At 37.1% G+C, this 14,363-nt stretch overlaps 1 protein-coding gene across 2 annotated transcripts in view; it reads right to left on the reverse strand.

Annotated features, from left to right (window-relative positions):
* Positions 1-14,363, reverse strand: part of LOC113047912 (pleckstrin homology domain-containing family A member 5-like) — a 104,985-nt gene that overhangs the window by 13,711 nt on the left and 76,911 nt on the right. For both annotated transcript variants that reach the window (XM_026209286.1, XM_026209287.1), the window contains 3 exons: positions 5,104-5,224; positions 3,742-3,846; positions 1,651-1,723 (listed from right to left, as the gene is read on the reverse strand). In XM_026209286.1, coding sequence (XP_026065071.1) covers positions 1,651-1,723; positions 3,742-3,846; positions 5,104-5,224 — 299 coding nt within the window. The remainder of the gene's footprint in view (positions 1-1,650; positions 1,724-3,741; positions 3,847-5,103; positions 5,225-14,363) is intronic.

Below are 14,363 nucleotides of genomic sequence, written 5' to 3' on the forward strand. Positions count from 1 at the left end.
ATGAATTGAATCGGTTGAGTAAAAGATTCAACGATTCACTGTTTATAAATATATTTTAGTCCTGAATCCATCAGTGTTTTTGAAGGAATTAATCGAGTGAACGAATGACTCACTCAGAAAGACTTGTCACCAACTACTGGCATGACAATGTAATCTTCAGGAAGAGTTACCAAAAAACCAGTATGTCTATAATATGTCCATGCATGTATATTAACACATGCATAATTCGTGTTAAATAGATGTTTGAATTCCTAACCCGAAATATGGGCAATATATATTTTTGTAAGCAAACTCAGCTGACTACCATGCTTGCTATTCCTCAGCCATACAGAACAAACAAGACAACGATGCTTCAGCACTATGTGATGCAACTGTCTTTTAAAAGTTCAAAGACTTCAAAGACGACGGAGAAAGCCAGAGTCTTGAGCCCTGCGTTTATCAGTATCCTTATAATGTCTTCTCCGTCAGCCAATAAACAGCTTTGGCCCTCATGGGTCCTGCTGCGAAAGAAGGATCTGATTGCACTGTTGGATTGCTTAAATGCAATTTATGGAGATCTAAGGAGCATCCTAAAGAGACTTGAGGAAGCAGATTACTTTTACACATCTTCCTTCCCTGTGTATACTATGAGAGCTTATTAGATCGAGTTCTTGATTCTGATTGGACGATTACAATTTTCAGCAGTCAAATATTTCTGAATATGGCTAACTATTCAGAAGCTAAACTAAAACCGTTAACAATTGATAAAGTTTTTCTGAAATGAAAAAAAAGAAAGAAAATATATTAAGTATTTCAAAAATTTGAAAAAGTAAATAAAATTTGTTAAAAAAAAGAAAAAAGTTAATTGATATAAAGCTGGAACTCAAATATTTAAATGTAAATAAATACAACTTTAAATGTTAAACGAAAAACTATTAAAATTAATCCAAAATTAAAAAATGCACTTTGAAATAATGAAACGAAATAAAGTTTATATTAGATGAAAAACTAATTAGAAATGTTGTGAATGTTTCTAGCAAAATATAAATATTTCTGAAAATACAAAGTTAATTCAAGATATGAATAAATATTATAATAGTATATAAACAATACTAAAATAGTGGCTATTGTCAAAGACAACGCTTAGTAACTGTGCAGAGAAACAAGTTTCTGACATGATTCAACACTGATATTAATTTATTTGCTTATTTGTTAAGAAGCCATCCTTGATATGTGAGGTAATGTACAGTCAAATAATCATAAGTGCACAATAATCCTCATCAGGACAATCTTACTGAGAAATTCATATAATATCAAGATAATGACCGGCTGACAGTAAACGATCCATTGTAGAATTAATGAAAATAACCTTTAAATGAATCACTAGACAATCAAGAATCTGGAATCAGAATAATTCAATTGTGAATCTGTGGATTCGAATCACTGCCAAACTTTCAGAAGAGCACATTATAGTATCAACCATTCATTTAGCGTTTTTTCCATATTTACTATGCCATGATTTGAAAAATACACAGCGTAACACCCACAGACAGCAGCGCAAATGTGTCACGTGGACATATGGCAGCAAAAGTCGTTACGTTAATTCTCAAACATCAACAAGAAAATCATCGTGTGATGAAGTGTGCGCTTGTAAACAGATGCTGGACTCACCTCTGTAGTAGAAGAGGCACATGTCACACAGAACGAACCATCTCTTCTTCCACATCTTCATCCCGGTACTGTCCTGCAAAAGTCCAGCAGCAGTCAATCAAACCAGTCAACCAATCACAGTGCAGCACTGAAAGCCCCGCCCCTTTCCATGCATGCTTATTTCTTCAGACAAGACCAAATGTATCTGCTTTGCTGAGATATTGTTATCAATGTCGCTGCTGGTCTCATGAGCATAAACTCATCTCTTTTTCAAGGCAACTCATTTAATTTGAGGCATGAATCATATTCATATTCCTCCCGCGTGTTTTACGGTTTGTTGTGTTAATGTTTGAACCGTGCAAGCATGTAAATTTTAATTCAGACAACAAAGCCTGGTGATTTCGCTTGTGATGCGGGAGCAGCTTTGATGGAGGATGTTTGGGGAAGAAGAGAGACCACCTCTGATGTTGTGTTTTTCCTGGAAACATGCTGCTTTCAAAGCAACGCTGGCGTAGCGATCGCACACACAAAGACTCTAGCTACTGATACGGCCGTAACGCTTTGTGTGTTTATTTCACTCTGCCTCTTAGATGGTGAAGAATGTGATGCAAAAGCACAAATTGCTTGTGGAGTCATGAATGTGGTGCATAAAAACACAGGCAGATGAAGCACGGATGAAACGTTTGATGGATAACTGCAGGCGAATCTCAGAAACCGTGACCATAAGCAACTACAAAACCATCAAAACTGTTCAACTAATAACTTTTATCTCAGCTGGACTTGTACTGTGACATAACCATTGCATTTTTAAAGTACATTAGAGGACTATGGAAATAAATATTACTGTAATGCAAAACAAAATTATATTAATATGCAAATATAATTATATTTAATGAAATATAAAATAATCTTTTAAATAAATTTGTAATTAAATTATACTTATTTTATTTAAATTAAAATCTTTTTCTCATTACGTTAATGAGAATCTATGGCTGAATGTGCTTAATTGTGAAGAAAATAGTTAAAATGCTTAAAAAAACACGCTATATATTCATTTCCTGTTGAAGTACTTCAGAATATCAAGGACATGTACATCATTACCGCAATGAAAACAAAAGCATAATAATATATAAAAATAACTATTTATTAATCTTCTGGGGTATCTAAATAAAGATATTAAAGCCAGACGGAAAATACTAGACATTGCGTTGGTTTCACATGGATTACTTTACCAGAGAATATTTGTTTTTCCCGATAAGAAAACTTAATTTAAAAGCAGACATGTCAAGCTTTCTATAGATATGTCTCTGATGTCTTTGTGTTGAGTAATCGTTGAGTTTCACTTCATTTTTGTGATGCGTTTCTAAATGAAGATAACGGAGACAAAGGCAGCAGAAGCGTAACCTGTTCGTTTTCTTTAATTTACAAAAGCACAAAGTTTTGTTGTATTCATGAGTGCTTACAAATAAAAGTAGACCCTTTACAGATTCGACTGATGTTTTGCATTTTGCTCTTAATTGAATGATCAAATGATCAAAAATGGCACAAAGCGCATTTGTCGACCCCAGAAGGTTAAATTAAAAAATAAATAAACAAACAGTACAATTATACCTAAATGTCAGAATAGAAAGATTGATGAGGGTTTTTATTACAGCAATAAGAAAATAAGGAGGGTAAAAAAATTACTGTTATAAAATGTTATAATAATGTTTAAAAAAAACAAAAAAACTCAAGGGTCCTAATTTTTCCAAAATTTTTTACTGTTGATGTACTTTTTAGTTCCATGGTAATACATATTATTACCATGATGCAATGCAAACATATAATAGATAAATACAATTTAATAAATAAAAAAAAATAATAACTTAAGACTAAAATACAACGTGAGAATGGGAGGATTGAGATTGATGAAATTTTTTTTACAGCATTAAATTAATTAGAATCTATGCCCTAATGCTGAATTGTCATAACATTGTTATAATGCAAAAAGGATCTGATTGACGTTCCTCGTAATTATTACAATGCTTTTTTTTTTCTGTATATTTTACATGAGATTCTCTCACACATTTGCAAGATCTATTAATGGTTTGTACGAGTGCCAGAGCCACAAACCTGTTTGTAAAGCCAGCCGTTCTTTACCACCGGGGCGTTGGGGTTCCTCCTGATGGAGTTGGACCTCTTCCCAAAGTTGTGGACTTTCTTTGAAGACCTGGACAGCTGCAAAGAGGGTGAGAGGAGATTATTCTCAGAAACCACACTTGTGAGGGCTCAAGCTTGCCTGTTTAAATTATTCAGCGATGGAGTTGTAAATAATTACAACTTAGTAGTGAAGTCATTTAGCACAGCTCAAAACAAGGCATGTGAGGCATGCATTATGAATCAACAGCACTTACAAACCCTCAGAAAGTTAAAAAGCTGCTTAACAGAAGCCAAAAGACATGTATGAGTTTTTTTTTTAAAATTCAGCAACAGTTCAATAAGTTAATATTGCATTATATTTTGGACACAGTATTGCCTGTTTTTGCTAAATCTTGCCAATAAAAATATCTATAAAACCAATTTTTTGTGAATCTACCAAGAACACACAGTGATGTTTCGTTTCTAAATGAATCCGCGTTTTGAACAAATCGGATGAAACAATGATTCAATGAATCATTCCTAAATGAATCATGCATTTAAATAAATTAATTGAATGAATGACTCGTATATCTAAATACCAATTCAGATGTAGCTTCTAAAAAAAAATTTTATTTGATGTTGAATCAAACAAAATGTTTATTTCTAAAGCTACTTTTTGCCTAATTTATGTTTTTTTGCATTCAACACAACATTGACTTCAAATGATCTTTTGGTGGTAATTTCTCAGCCAAATTTAATGCGTGATTAATTTTTGATTAATTTAAACGTTGTGCAATTAATTAGATAAACTTTAATCACTTGACAGCCTTTATTTATATACGCACATACTGTATTCATATGCATGTTCATTTATTTATTTGAGAAACACCAGCACCCTGAGACACACCCATTCATTATATTTTTTTATGTTATACAGAGTTTAGAGATGTGCAAAATGATATTTTCGGTGGGTTGTCTGAATGACATGGTGACTAGTCTTTTAAAAGACTTGAATAATGAGCCAGGTTTAAAAACCTCTCAGAGACACAGTTTCCATCCTGATATTTTTAATGCAAGATTAAAAATGCATGATGTTTATTTGAATTCATGTACAGTGAAAAACATCAATGCTTGCCTGAGATGGGCGTTTAACTAGCTGTATAACTAGTTGCCTATCCCAACCCATTGCATTTTTATGAATCTCCATATCAACTCAACATCACCAAGCAAAGACAATGAAGCAAATGTGCAGTAATGAGGACAGTAATTGTGTAACATGCTATTGATGCATGATGGGACAGTCCAAGCTGTTACACTGGAACTAGGCCAAGGTCAGCGAGTTAGTTAGTGACTCACTCTGGTTGTGGGACTGCTGGGATGTGTGGTATAGTCTGAGCCGCCCGTGTAGTTCGATGCTTCACTCATGGTGCTGGTTGGACGTTCTTCCTTGTCGGCCGCTGGTGCTTTTGTCACTGGTCTGGAAGAGGGGACAGGAAGGAAAGAGGAGGAACATCACAAATTAATCTTAACTGTACATTATTCAGACTTATTGTACTCTATTGCACTGCATGCTGTCAACTACCACAGCCAATGCTTTACTCAAAAGCTTCTACAAGAACGAAACTTGAAACGGAGCAAAAGAGAAACGCAATAACGGCTAGATAAATTGTTTAATGCATGCAAAGTAACCAACTTATTGACGATGGTTTATCTACAGAAAATAATGGTCATTTTAAAGCATAAAATATGTATATATTTAAGCAATATATAAACGTTAACACTTTATAATAGGGAAAACGTATTCACTATTAACTACGACTTTCCTCTCAATAAATTCATAATTTGATGCTTATTATTATTATTATTATAAATAGTTAGTAATTTCGTTGTTAAATTTAGGTATTGGGTAGGATTAGGGATGCAGAATAAGGCATTAATATGTGCTTAATTAGTACTAATAAATGGCTAATATTCTAGTAATTTGCAACTAGTTAAGGGACCGTAAAATAAAGTGTTACCATATAAATATTAGACAACATTTACAATATTTATATATTAATGTGATCTAGAAATATTGTAACATTTTATTCATAATGTATACGCAAGTTTACAAGTTTACACGCACATTTTTCAAGATGGCTTCATATGAATTGGCGAGTCTGTCCTCCAACAAAAAAACGACCATACAGGTCGTTTGTGCAAGCACCTTAATACAACCTATATTTACGTTTTAAAGTTAAGCGCCCTCTAGCGGGCGTAAAAATAACAACAGTATTGCATTGCGTCTGTCATCATGAAATGACGTATAACGCCATTACCAATCAAAATGCACGTTTATTTAAATGCAATGTGTGTGCTTTTTAAGCCCCTAAACCTAACCCTCACAGAAATCATGCTAAATTATTATTTATTGAGCATATACATTTTCATGCACGTCCATTCCCTGGGATCAAACCCATGATAGGATGATTGCATATCAAGGTATAATGCAATAATCTATAAACTGAGCTACACGAAACGCAAATCAGAATGCAAAAAAAAAAAAGAGTACAAAACATTAATATGAAAACAACCTTTTGCCAATAGGGGCGCAATTGTAGTATACGCTCTGATGGGTCGTATTTCAGCGATTTGGACAAACGACCTGTACGAGCGTATTGGTTTGAATTGGCAGGATTTTTTATCAATGCATTGAGAAAATATCAGATAATTACCCGTTGTTTAGAATAAAGACTACAATCTTCAAAGCTACATGATTAATTTACCTTGTATTTGTAATTTATTTCAAATAAAGAATAGCATCGTATTCTGTTGTCAGTATTCATTGCAGAATCCAAAGTAATTTTGCATGACTGAAATCTAAAGCACAAATAACCTTTTTACTTCGAATTGCTTCAACAAAAATACAAATCAACAAAAACAGACAGCATTTTTGCCAACGACGACATCAGGTTTAAAAGACCAAGAAGTCCCTGAAGGCCAAGTGATTGCTGTGCAGATGAATGAGGAAAGTTCTTGAGCTTCTGTAGGCCTTTAATAAGCCAAAGCACTTCAGCATTGAGAGAGAATGAGAATTAGAGAAAGATAGGAGACAGGCCCCATGCATCAAAGCAATTACTCACTCCACGTCTCCTCTGATCTACTCCCACACAATTGACAACTTTAAAGGGCCCGCCGTCTCCGGCTCTGACATGCCACATCTACAGTTTATGACCCAGTCAAGCAGAAGGGCAAATGCAAACCCAACGCCAGAGAAGTCAAGTTTTTAAAGAAAACTCCACCGTCTTATTTAACAAAAGTGAAGAGAACACACAATAAATAAGCCCTGAAATCCCACGGCATGCAGACGCTCAATCGGGAGGCATTGTCCCGCAGGGATGGCCTATATTTCGATGCTACGGTAGAGCGACGACGTCTAGGGAAAGCTCTGCTATCTGGAGCAAGGGAGAGGAGAGAACACCAGGGTAAAATATAAGAGCTGTCTGGCTTCTGGGTCACGTTGCATGAGGAAAACACTTTCTGTTTTACAAAAGGCTGAAAATTAGCCGCGGTTAAACCGGAGGTTAAATGCATATTTGTGCATTTAAAGGAATGGTTCAGTCGGATGGTTCAAAAACGACACCTGCCATGTTAGGGTTAGGGTTCAGGCTTTTTCAATTGGAACTGAAACTGTCAACTGAAGACTTTAGACACAAGCAACTGATTTTGCATTGGAAACGAACACAAAGAGACACTTTGTGAGATGGTCAAAACAGTCAGCAGTCATGCACACACCAGCACCAGGAAAAATACAAAACCCTACATATCAGCCCATCCTGGAGACATTTGAGGAAGAACAGAGTGGAAAGTCGGGTCAGGGTAGCACACAGATCCAAGTACGACCTTTCAGGCCGCTGATCTCAAATTAAATTGAGCATTCAACATGGCTATTAGCGTTCATTTATTCATCTCTTCTTAAATAATGAGCTTTGGCGTGCGCTTGGTAGCCACGCCGGCGGCCATCATTCAGCTGACATCTGACGCCGTCTTTAGAGGAAGAGTGGCAGCGAGTGTGAAATTAGCCCCATGTCAAGTGGCTAAAGTGCGCTGAATCCAGAGATAATTGACGAAGGCGAGGTTCAGAAGGGTGTGTGGGTTGGTTTGGCACCGGCTCGACTGGAGGTCACTAAAATGCATGAGTCATGCCAGGCTTTAAAACACTGTCTGCCATCATTTGTTGCTCACGCCCTTCAACTCTTCATTTTCATTTGTGGCAGCATCATTTGAGGAGGTTAAACTCAAGAGGCCACGAAGAACGTTAAGAAAATATCACAAAACTGGTGGCAACCATGAAACCATTTTAACTTAACATTAAAGAGTCAAAGCCTGTCACTTAATGGCAGAAACGAGCAGAATGGCATCACTCTAGATGTGATGGGAGGCAACCAGAGGCACGTGTACGTCAAGCCCCATGGTGCTGTTTGCTAAGTTGTGACTTGTGATGAATGGCTGTTTCATCTCCGTCCAGCGTTAGTCGCGACTGTTTACAGATTCAAAGTGCTCCGTCTCGTCATGATGCGTGGGATTACAGGACCCCAGCCGAAGCGGCTGACGACAACATAATTCATTTCTGACAGAGCAACTTCAACACAAAGAGATTGATGTTTCAAACTCAATGTGGGTAAGACATATCTAACATATCTCCACATTAGTGATATCGGGCAATCCAGTTGAAAAAGCGCCTTGGGTTAGAGTTTGGGCAGAAATAATGAGATAGAAGGACAAAACAACCAGAGATCCCAGCAAAGCATTACCCGTTTAAAACAGGATGGACAAGTTTCCCACAATTCAGGCTAGAAAACAGAAAAAAAAGAAAGAAAATGAACTGAATGTATAATCATTTGGGGTTTTGAAAACAATGAAACCGTCAAAAGATGATGATTAAATGGCAAACCATAAAAAATCCAGCTTAAACCTGATGGTGGATGCTGGTTTTAAATGGTTGAAACCATGAAATGAAGGCTCATGGCAACCGTACTGGAAAATCCAGCTAAAACCAGCTTTTGACGGTAGACGCTGGTTTAAATGGTTTCTAAATGGTCATTAACTGATGATAGACAAATAGTTTCAAAAGAACTACATTAGTCATTAACTGAAATGCTCAAATGAATAAGATGAATGGCAACCCTACTGGAAAATCCAGCTATAACTAGTGTCTCATGGTAGTTGCTGGTTTTATATGGTTTCCAGGTGGTCTTTTCCTGATAATAGACACTGGTTTTATATGGTTTCTACAATAAGTGGTCATTGACGAACAATAAAATGAAGATTCATGCCAACCCTACCAGAAAATCCAGCTATAACCAGTTTCTGATAGTAAATGCTGGTTTTATATGGTTTCTAGGTGGTCATTAACTGATGACTGGTTTTATATGGTTTCTACAGATCTAGTGGTTTTACAATGGTCATTACCTGAAACAGTCAAATGAAGATTAATTTTAACCCTACTTGAAAATCCAGCTAAATCTAGCTTCTCACAGTAGACATTGGTTTTATATAGTTAAAACCATGAAATGAAGAAGATTCATGGTAACCCTTCTGAAAAATCCAGCTAAAACCGTTTTCTGATTGTAGATGCTGGTTTTAAATGGTTTCTAGGAGGACATTAAGTGAAACCGTTCAATGAAGAAAATGAATGGCAACTCTGCTGAAAAATCCAGCTAAAATTGGTTTCAGACTCTAAATGCTGGTTTTATATGGTTTCTAATAGGGTTAGGTTAGGTTTAGGGTCATGCTAATCATGCTGGTGGGATAAAGGTTGACCTGGTTGGTTAAGCTAGATTTCCAACGTGAGATGATATGACCTGAGTTTTCCAGCAAGGAAACATTTGAGAGCAAATACGAGAAAGGAATGAAGGTGGTGTGGAAGAAATTATTATGGAGCAAAATTATTAGCCTCAAGACACTGGATCCATAATGAAACTGATAGACATACGGATCACATTATTTTCTGTTTAATTACACTGACACCTGTGGTTTTCGCACCAAAGTTTTCCCCTAAAATCCGCCGTCGCCTCACGGGCCTGATTCATCTCAGCAGGTTGTGACGTTGCTGAAGGCGACTCAATCTGTCGCACAACAACCTTCAGCTAAACTAGCCGTGATGTACTGCAGTCATAATGCTAATAGACTTTTCTTTATTCTTTAATTTTCAATCAAGTTGTAATTTTAGTTTTTTATTTTATTGAACACAATTGAGTTTAAATGTTATTCAATATCATGAGTGTATTTAGGATAAATAAAATGCTAACTGTGAACATTTTCTATAAACATTTAATCTGTGTATATATATATATATATATATATATATATATGTTTTGTGCAAAGTAAAAATAAGGTGGGGAAAATTTATTTGCAGACAATTTAAAACTACTGCAATTAAAATTGTCCAATTATTTCATGTTTAACTATAATGTCTTTTTTTTAATAATGTTCAGCTTCACTTTAATGTTTATATTTTCTTGTTTTACCCCTAAACCTACTCTTGCAATCTTAAAATATTAAAGCTTAATTTCAAATGTAAACAAAAAATAAAAAAAATTTGAATTTACATTTTAAAATTAAACCATTTCTAATTTTTGTGTGTGAAAAGTATTTATATCAAATCTTCAAAAATTACAAATAATATTTTGTAATAACCAATCAATGGTGTAATTATTTTTCTAATTATGCATAAAGTGTGTAAAATTAATAATATTTAATTTATATTTAATATGCATAACATGTTAGCAATTTATTAAAAAAATATGTCCATACACACACACACACACAAACACACACACACACACATACATGAACAGACTTCCCGTGATATATATATATTGGCCAACACAATAAATAATGCTCTGTTCAAACAAATATTTTAATAAAAATCAGTCGACCGACTAAATCAAATTCAGTGTTTTTTTTTTTTTATTTGTTTGAACATTTTGTAACCTGGACAGTTTAGAAAAAAAATATTTTCAAAAATTAAATAAAGTAGGGATCGTGTGAAAAGAGTTTATTTCCAAAATAGTTTGTTTTCAAAATGGTTTTAGTAACAGAGGGCATCAGATGCTTTAGTCAGAGTTTGTACGGCCCAGCGAGCGCCATTACGGCCTCATACATCAACAGAGCGCCACAAAATGAGGAAATATGAGGTGGGTGGAAAAAATTAGTGCGCAATTTAATGAGCTTCCACTATGATGATGAGAAACGAGGGCACTTCAGGCCGAACGCTGCAGAGGTGTGTCGCAGTGTAGCGAAAGTGACTGCGTCTGACTCTCATAACAAGCTCTGTGTGAAATCACACGATCAGAAGTTAAAAAAAGATCAGGAGCAGCAGAAGCGAGCCGTGAGCCTCTGTAATCTCACTATCAGGAGAGCCAAGTATTTAAACCCATTAGCCTCTTCCATTAGTGCCACAGGGCAACTGTCAGGCGGTTAGCACCACATCACTCACTTGCTCTTTACAACATCAGCTTTCTGACGTGACTGTGTTTAATTACAGGAGGTGTGCAAACAAGTGCAAATGGTCATCAACATATCAGCCAATCCTGGTTTAAAAATGTTTCAAATGCCATTTCCACCATGGAACGCTACTGAAAATATTATGTAATTTGAGATGTCACGGAAATGACATTTCGGTAAAAATGTCTAATATATACAGTGTGTGTATGTATGTGTGTGTGTGTGTGTGTGTGTGTGTAAATATTTTTTTTTTTACATCAGATAAAATAAAAGTACAGCTAGTGTGCAACGTGTTTAAATATTTAAATTCAATTAGTTAAAAATATGTTGGTTACATGAAAGCCTAATTAAAAATGTAACATTTTACTATGACTATATATATATATATATATATATATTCAAATGCATGTCATGTTTAAACGTTATTGTTTTACCACTAAACCCACACTTTCAACCATAATGAAAAGCCATTATGAAATCATATTATATAAATGTGATTACACATTTTTTTTTACAAAATGATATAACAATAAAGAAAAAGATTATGACGCTTTTAAATATATTCTTCAAAAATGATTTTGTGCAAATTAAACGAAATGTGGGAACACTGTCATTTTAAAACTACTCAAAACTTATACATTTTTTTTCACTTTATTTTGTGAAAGTAATTGTAAAATATCACATTTTGCTATAAAGAATAAATTTTTACTGCTTTTCAAATGTTGAATGCTTAGATTTTATTATTACACAATCTCAGAAAGTATGAAAATACATAAGAATGTGAATTATTAGATTTTTTAAAAATTACAATATGATATGAAACTAAAGAAAAAATATTGTGAATACATCCATCCATCCATCCATCATCTTCCGCTTATCCGGGGCCGGGTCGCGGGGCAACAGTCTAAGCAGAGACGCCCAGACTTCCCTCTCCCTAGCCACTTCCTCCAGCTCTTCCGGGGGGACCCCGAGGCGTTCCCAGGCCAGGCGGGAGACATTGTCCCTCCAGCGTGTCCTAGGTCTTCCCCGGGGCCTCCTCCCGGTGAGACGTGCCTGGAACACCTCCCTGGGAAGGCGTCCAGGAGGCATCCGAAATAGATGCCCGAGCCACCTCAGCTGGCTCCTCTCGATGTGGAGGAGCAACGGCTCTACTCTGAGCTCCTCCCGAGTGACCGAGCTTCTCACCCTATCTCTAAGGGAGCGCCCAGCCACCCGACGGAGAAAGCTCATTTCGGCCGCCTGTATCCGGGATCTTGTCCTTTCGGTCATGACCCACAGCTCATGACCATAGGTGAGAGTAGGAGCGTAGATTGACCGGTAAATCGAGAGCTTTGCCTTACAGCTCAGCTCCTTCTTCACCACGACAGACCGGTACAGCGACCGCATTACTGCAGAAGCTGCACCGATCCGTCTGTCAATCTCACGTTCCATCCTTCCCTCACTCGTGAACAAGACTCCGAGATACCTGAACTCCTCCACTTGAGGCAGGAACTCTCCACCAACCTGAAGTGGGCAATCCACCCTTTTCCGACTGAGAACCATGGCCTCGGACTTGGAGGTGTTGATTCTCATCCCAGCCGCTTCACACTCGGCTGCAAACCGTCCCAATGCACACTGAAGGTCCTGGTCTGAGGATGCCAACACGACAACATCATCCGCAAAAAGCAGCGACGAAATCGTATGGTCCCCAAACCGGACACTCTCCGGCCCTTGGCTGCGCCTAGAAATTCTGTCCATAAAAATTATGAACAGAACCGGTGACAAAGGGCAGCCCTGCCGGAGTCCAACATGCACCGGGAACAGGTCTGACTTACTGCCGGCAATGCGAACCAAGCTCTTGCTCCGGTCGTACAGGGACCGAACAGCCCTAAGTAGGGAGCCGCCGACCCCATACTCCCGGAGCACCCTCCACAGGATGTCGCGAGGAACACGGTCGAATGCCTTCTCCAAGTCCACAAAACACATGTGGACTGGTTGGGCAAACTCCCATGAACCCTCCAGCACCCTGGAAAGGGTATAGAGCTGGTCCAGTGTTCCACGACCGGGACGAAAACCACACTGTTCCTCCTGGATCCGAGGTTCCACTATCGGCCGAATTCTCCTCTCCAGTACCCTGGCATAGACTTTTCCAGGGAGGCTGAGAAGTGTGATCCCCCTATAGTTGGAACACACTCTCCGGTCCCCCTTCTTGAAAAGAGGGACCACCACCCCGGTCTGCCAGTCCAGAGGTACTGTCCCCAACCGCCATGCGATGTTGCAGAGGCGTGCCAGCCAAGACAGCCCCACAACATCCAGAGACTTGAGGTACTCGGGGCGGATCTCGTCCACCCCCGGTGCCTTGCCACGTTAAGCAGTGGCTGGGGACTCGGAGGAGCACTCGTCCATCACCCGGGCTGAAGTCATCGAGGTAGTTGTGAATACATTTGTAATAAAAAAAAATTTAAATTTCAAAACTGATTTTGTGCAAACTTAAGAAATGTGGGGAAACTCAAATCCAATAAAAGTGTCACATTTTACGGTTAACTATCTATTTTTAATATTTTTAATATGCATTTGATGTTAAGATTTGATTGTTTTAACACTAAATCCAGACTTTCAGTCTTAAAGCACGAAAATCCATTATAAAAATGTGAATTATAATCTTTTTTAAATATAATATACATATACATATATACATATACACATATATACATACACACACACACACTTTTTAATAATTTATTTTGAACAAAATCTGAAAATTTTAAAGTATTAAAATGTTATTTACATTAGATAAAAAAAATAATAAAAATAAAAAAACGGTCGATACTCTGGAAACGTTTATTGTCCGGCTGATTAAGACAATGGCATTAAAATGCAATGCAGCCTGAAACACGAATCTATGACTTGACAACAGGGAGCTGAATGTCCAAAATTTCAATTTCACGTCTAATTAAATGCCCTAAGGACCCAAAACATCTCAATCACTCACTTTCTCCTGATTTCTTTTGCTAGCAACTGTTTTCTCTCTAAACCTCAGCAACAAACCAATCAAAAAGATGAGAAAAGATCTGGAGCTAAAGGAAAACCCAGACGTTTCAGATGACCCCACACGGTGCACAAACACACACCTCAGAGTGAGACTTTCT

The sequence above is a fragment of the Carassius auratus genome, chromosome 29 (assembly GCF_003368295.1).
Source record: "Carassius auratus strain Wakin chromosome 29, ASM336829v1, whole genome shotgun sequence".
NCBI lineage: Eukaryota > Metazoa > Chordata > Actinopteri > Cypriniformes > Cyprinidae > Carassius > Carassius auratus.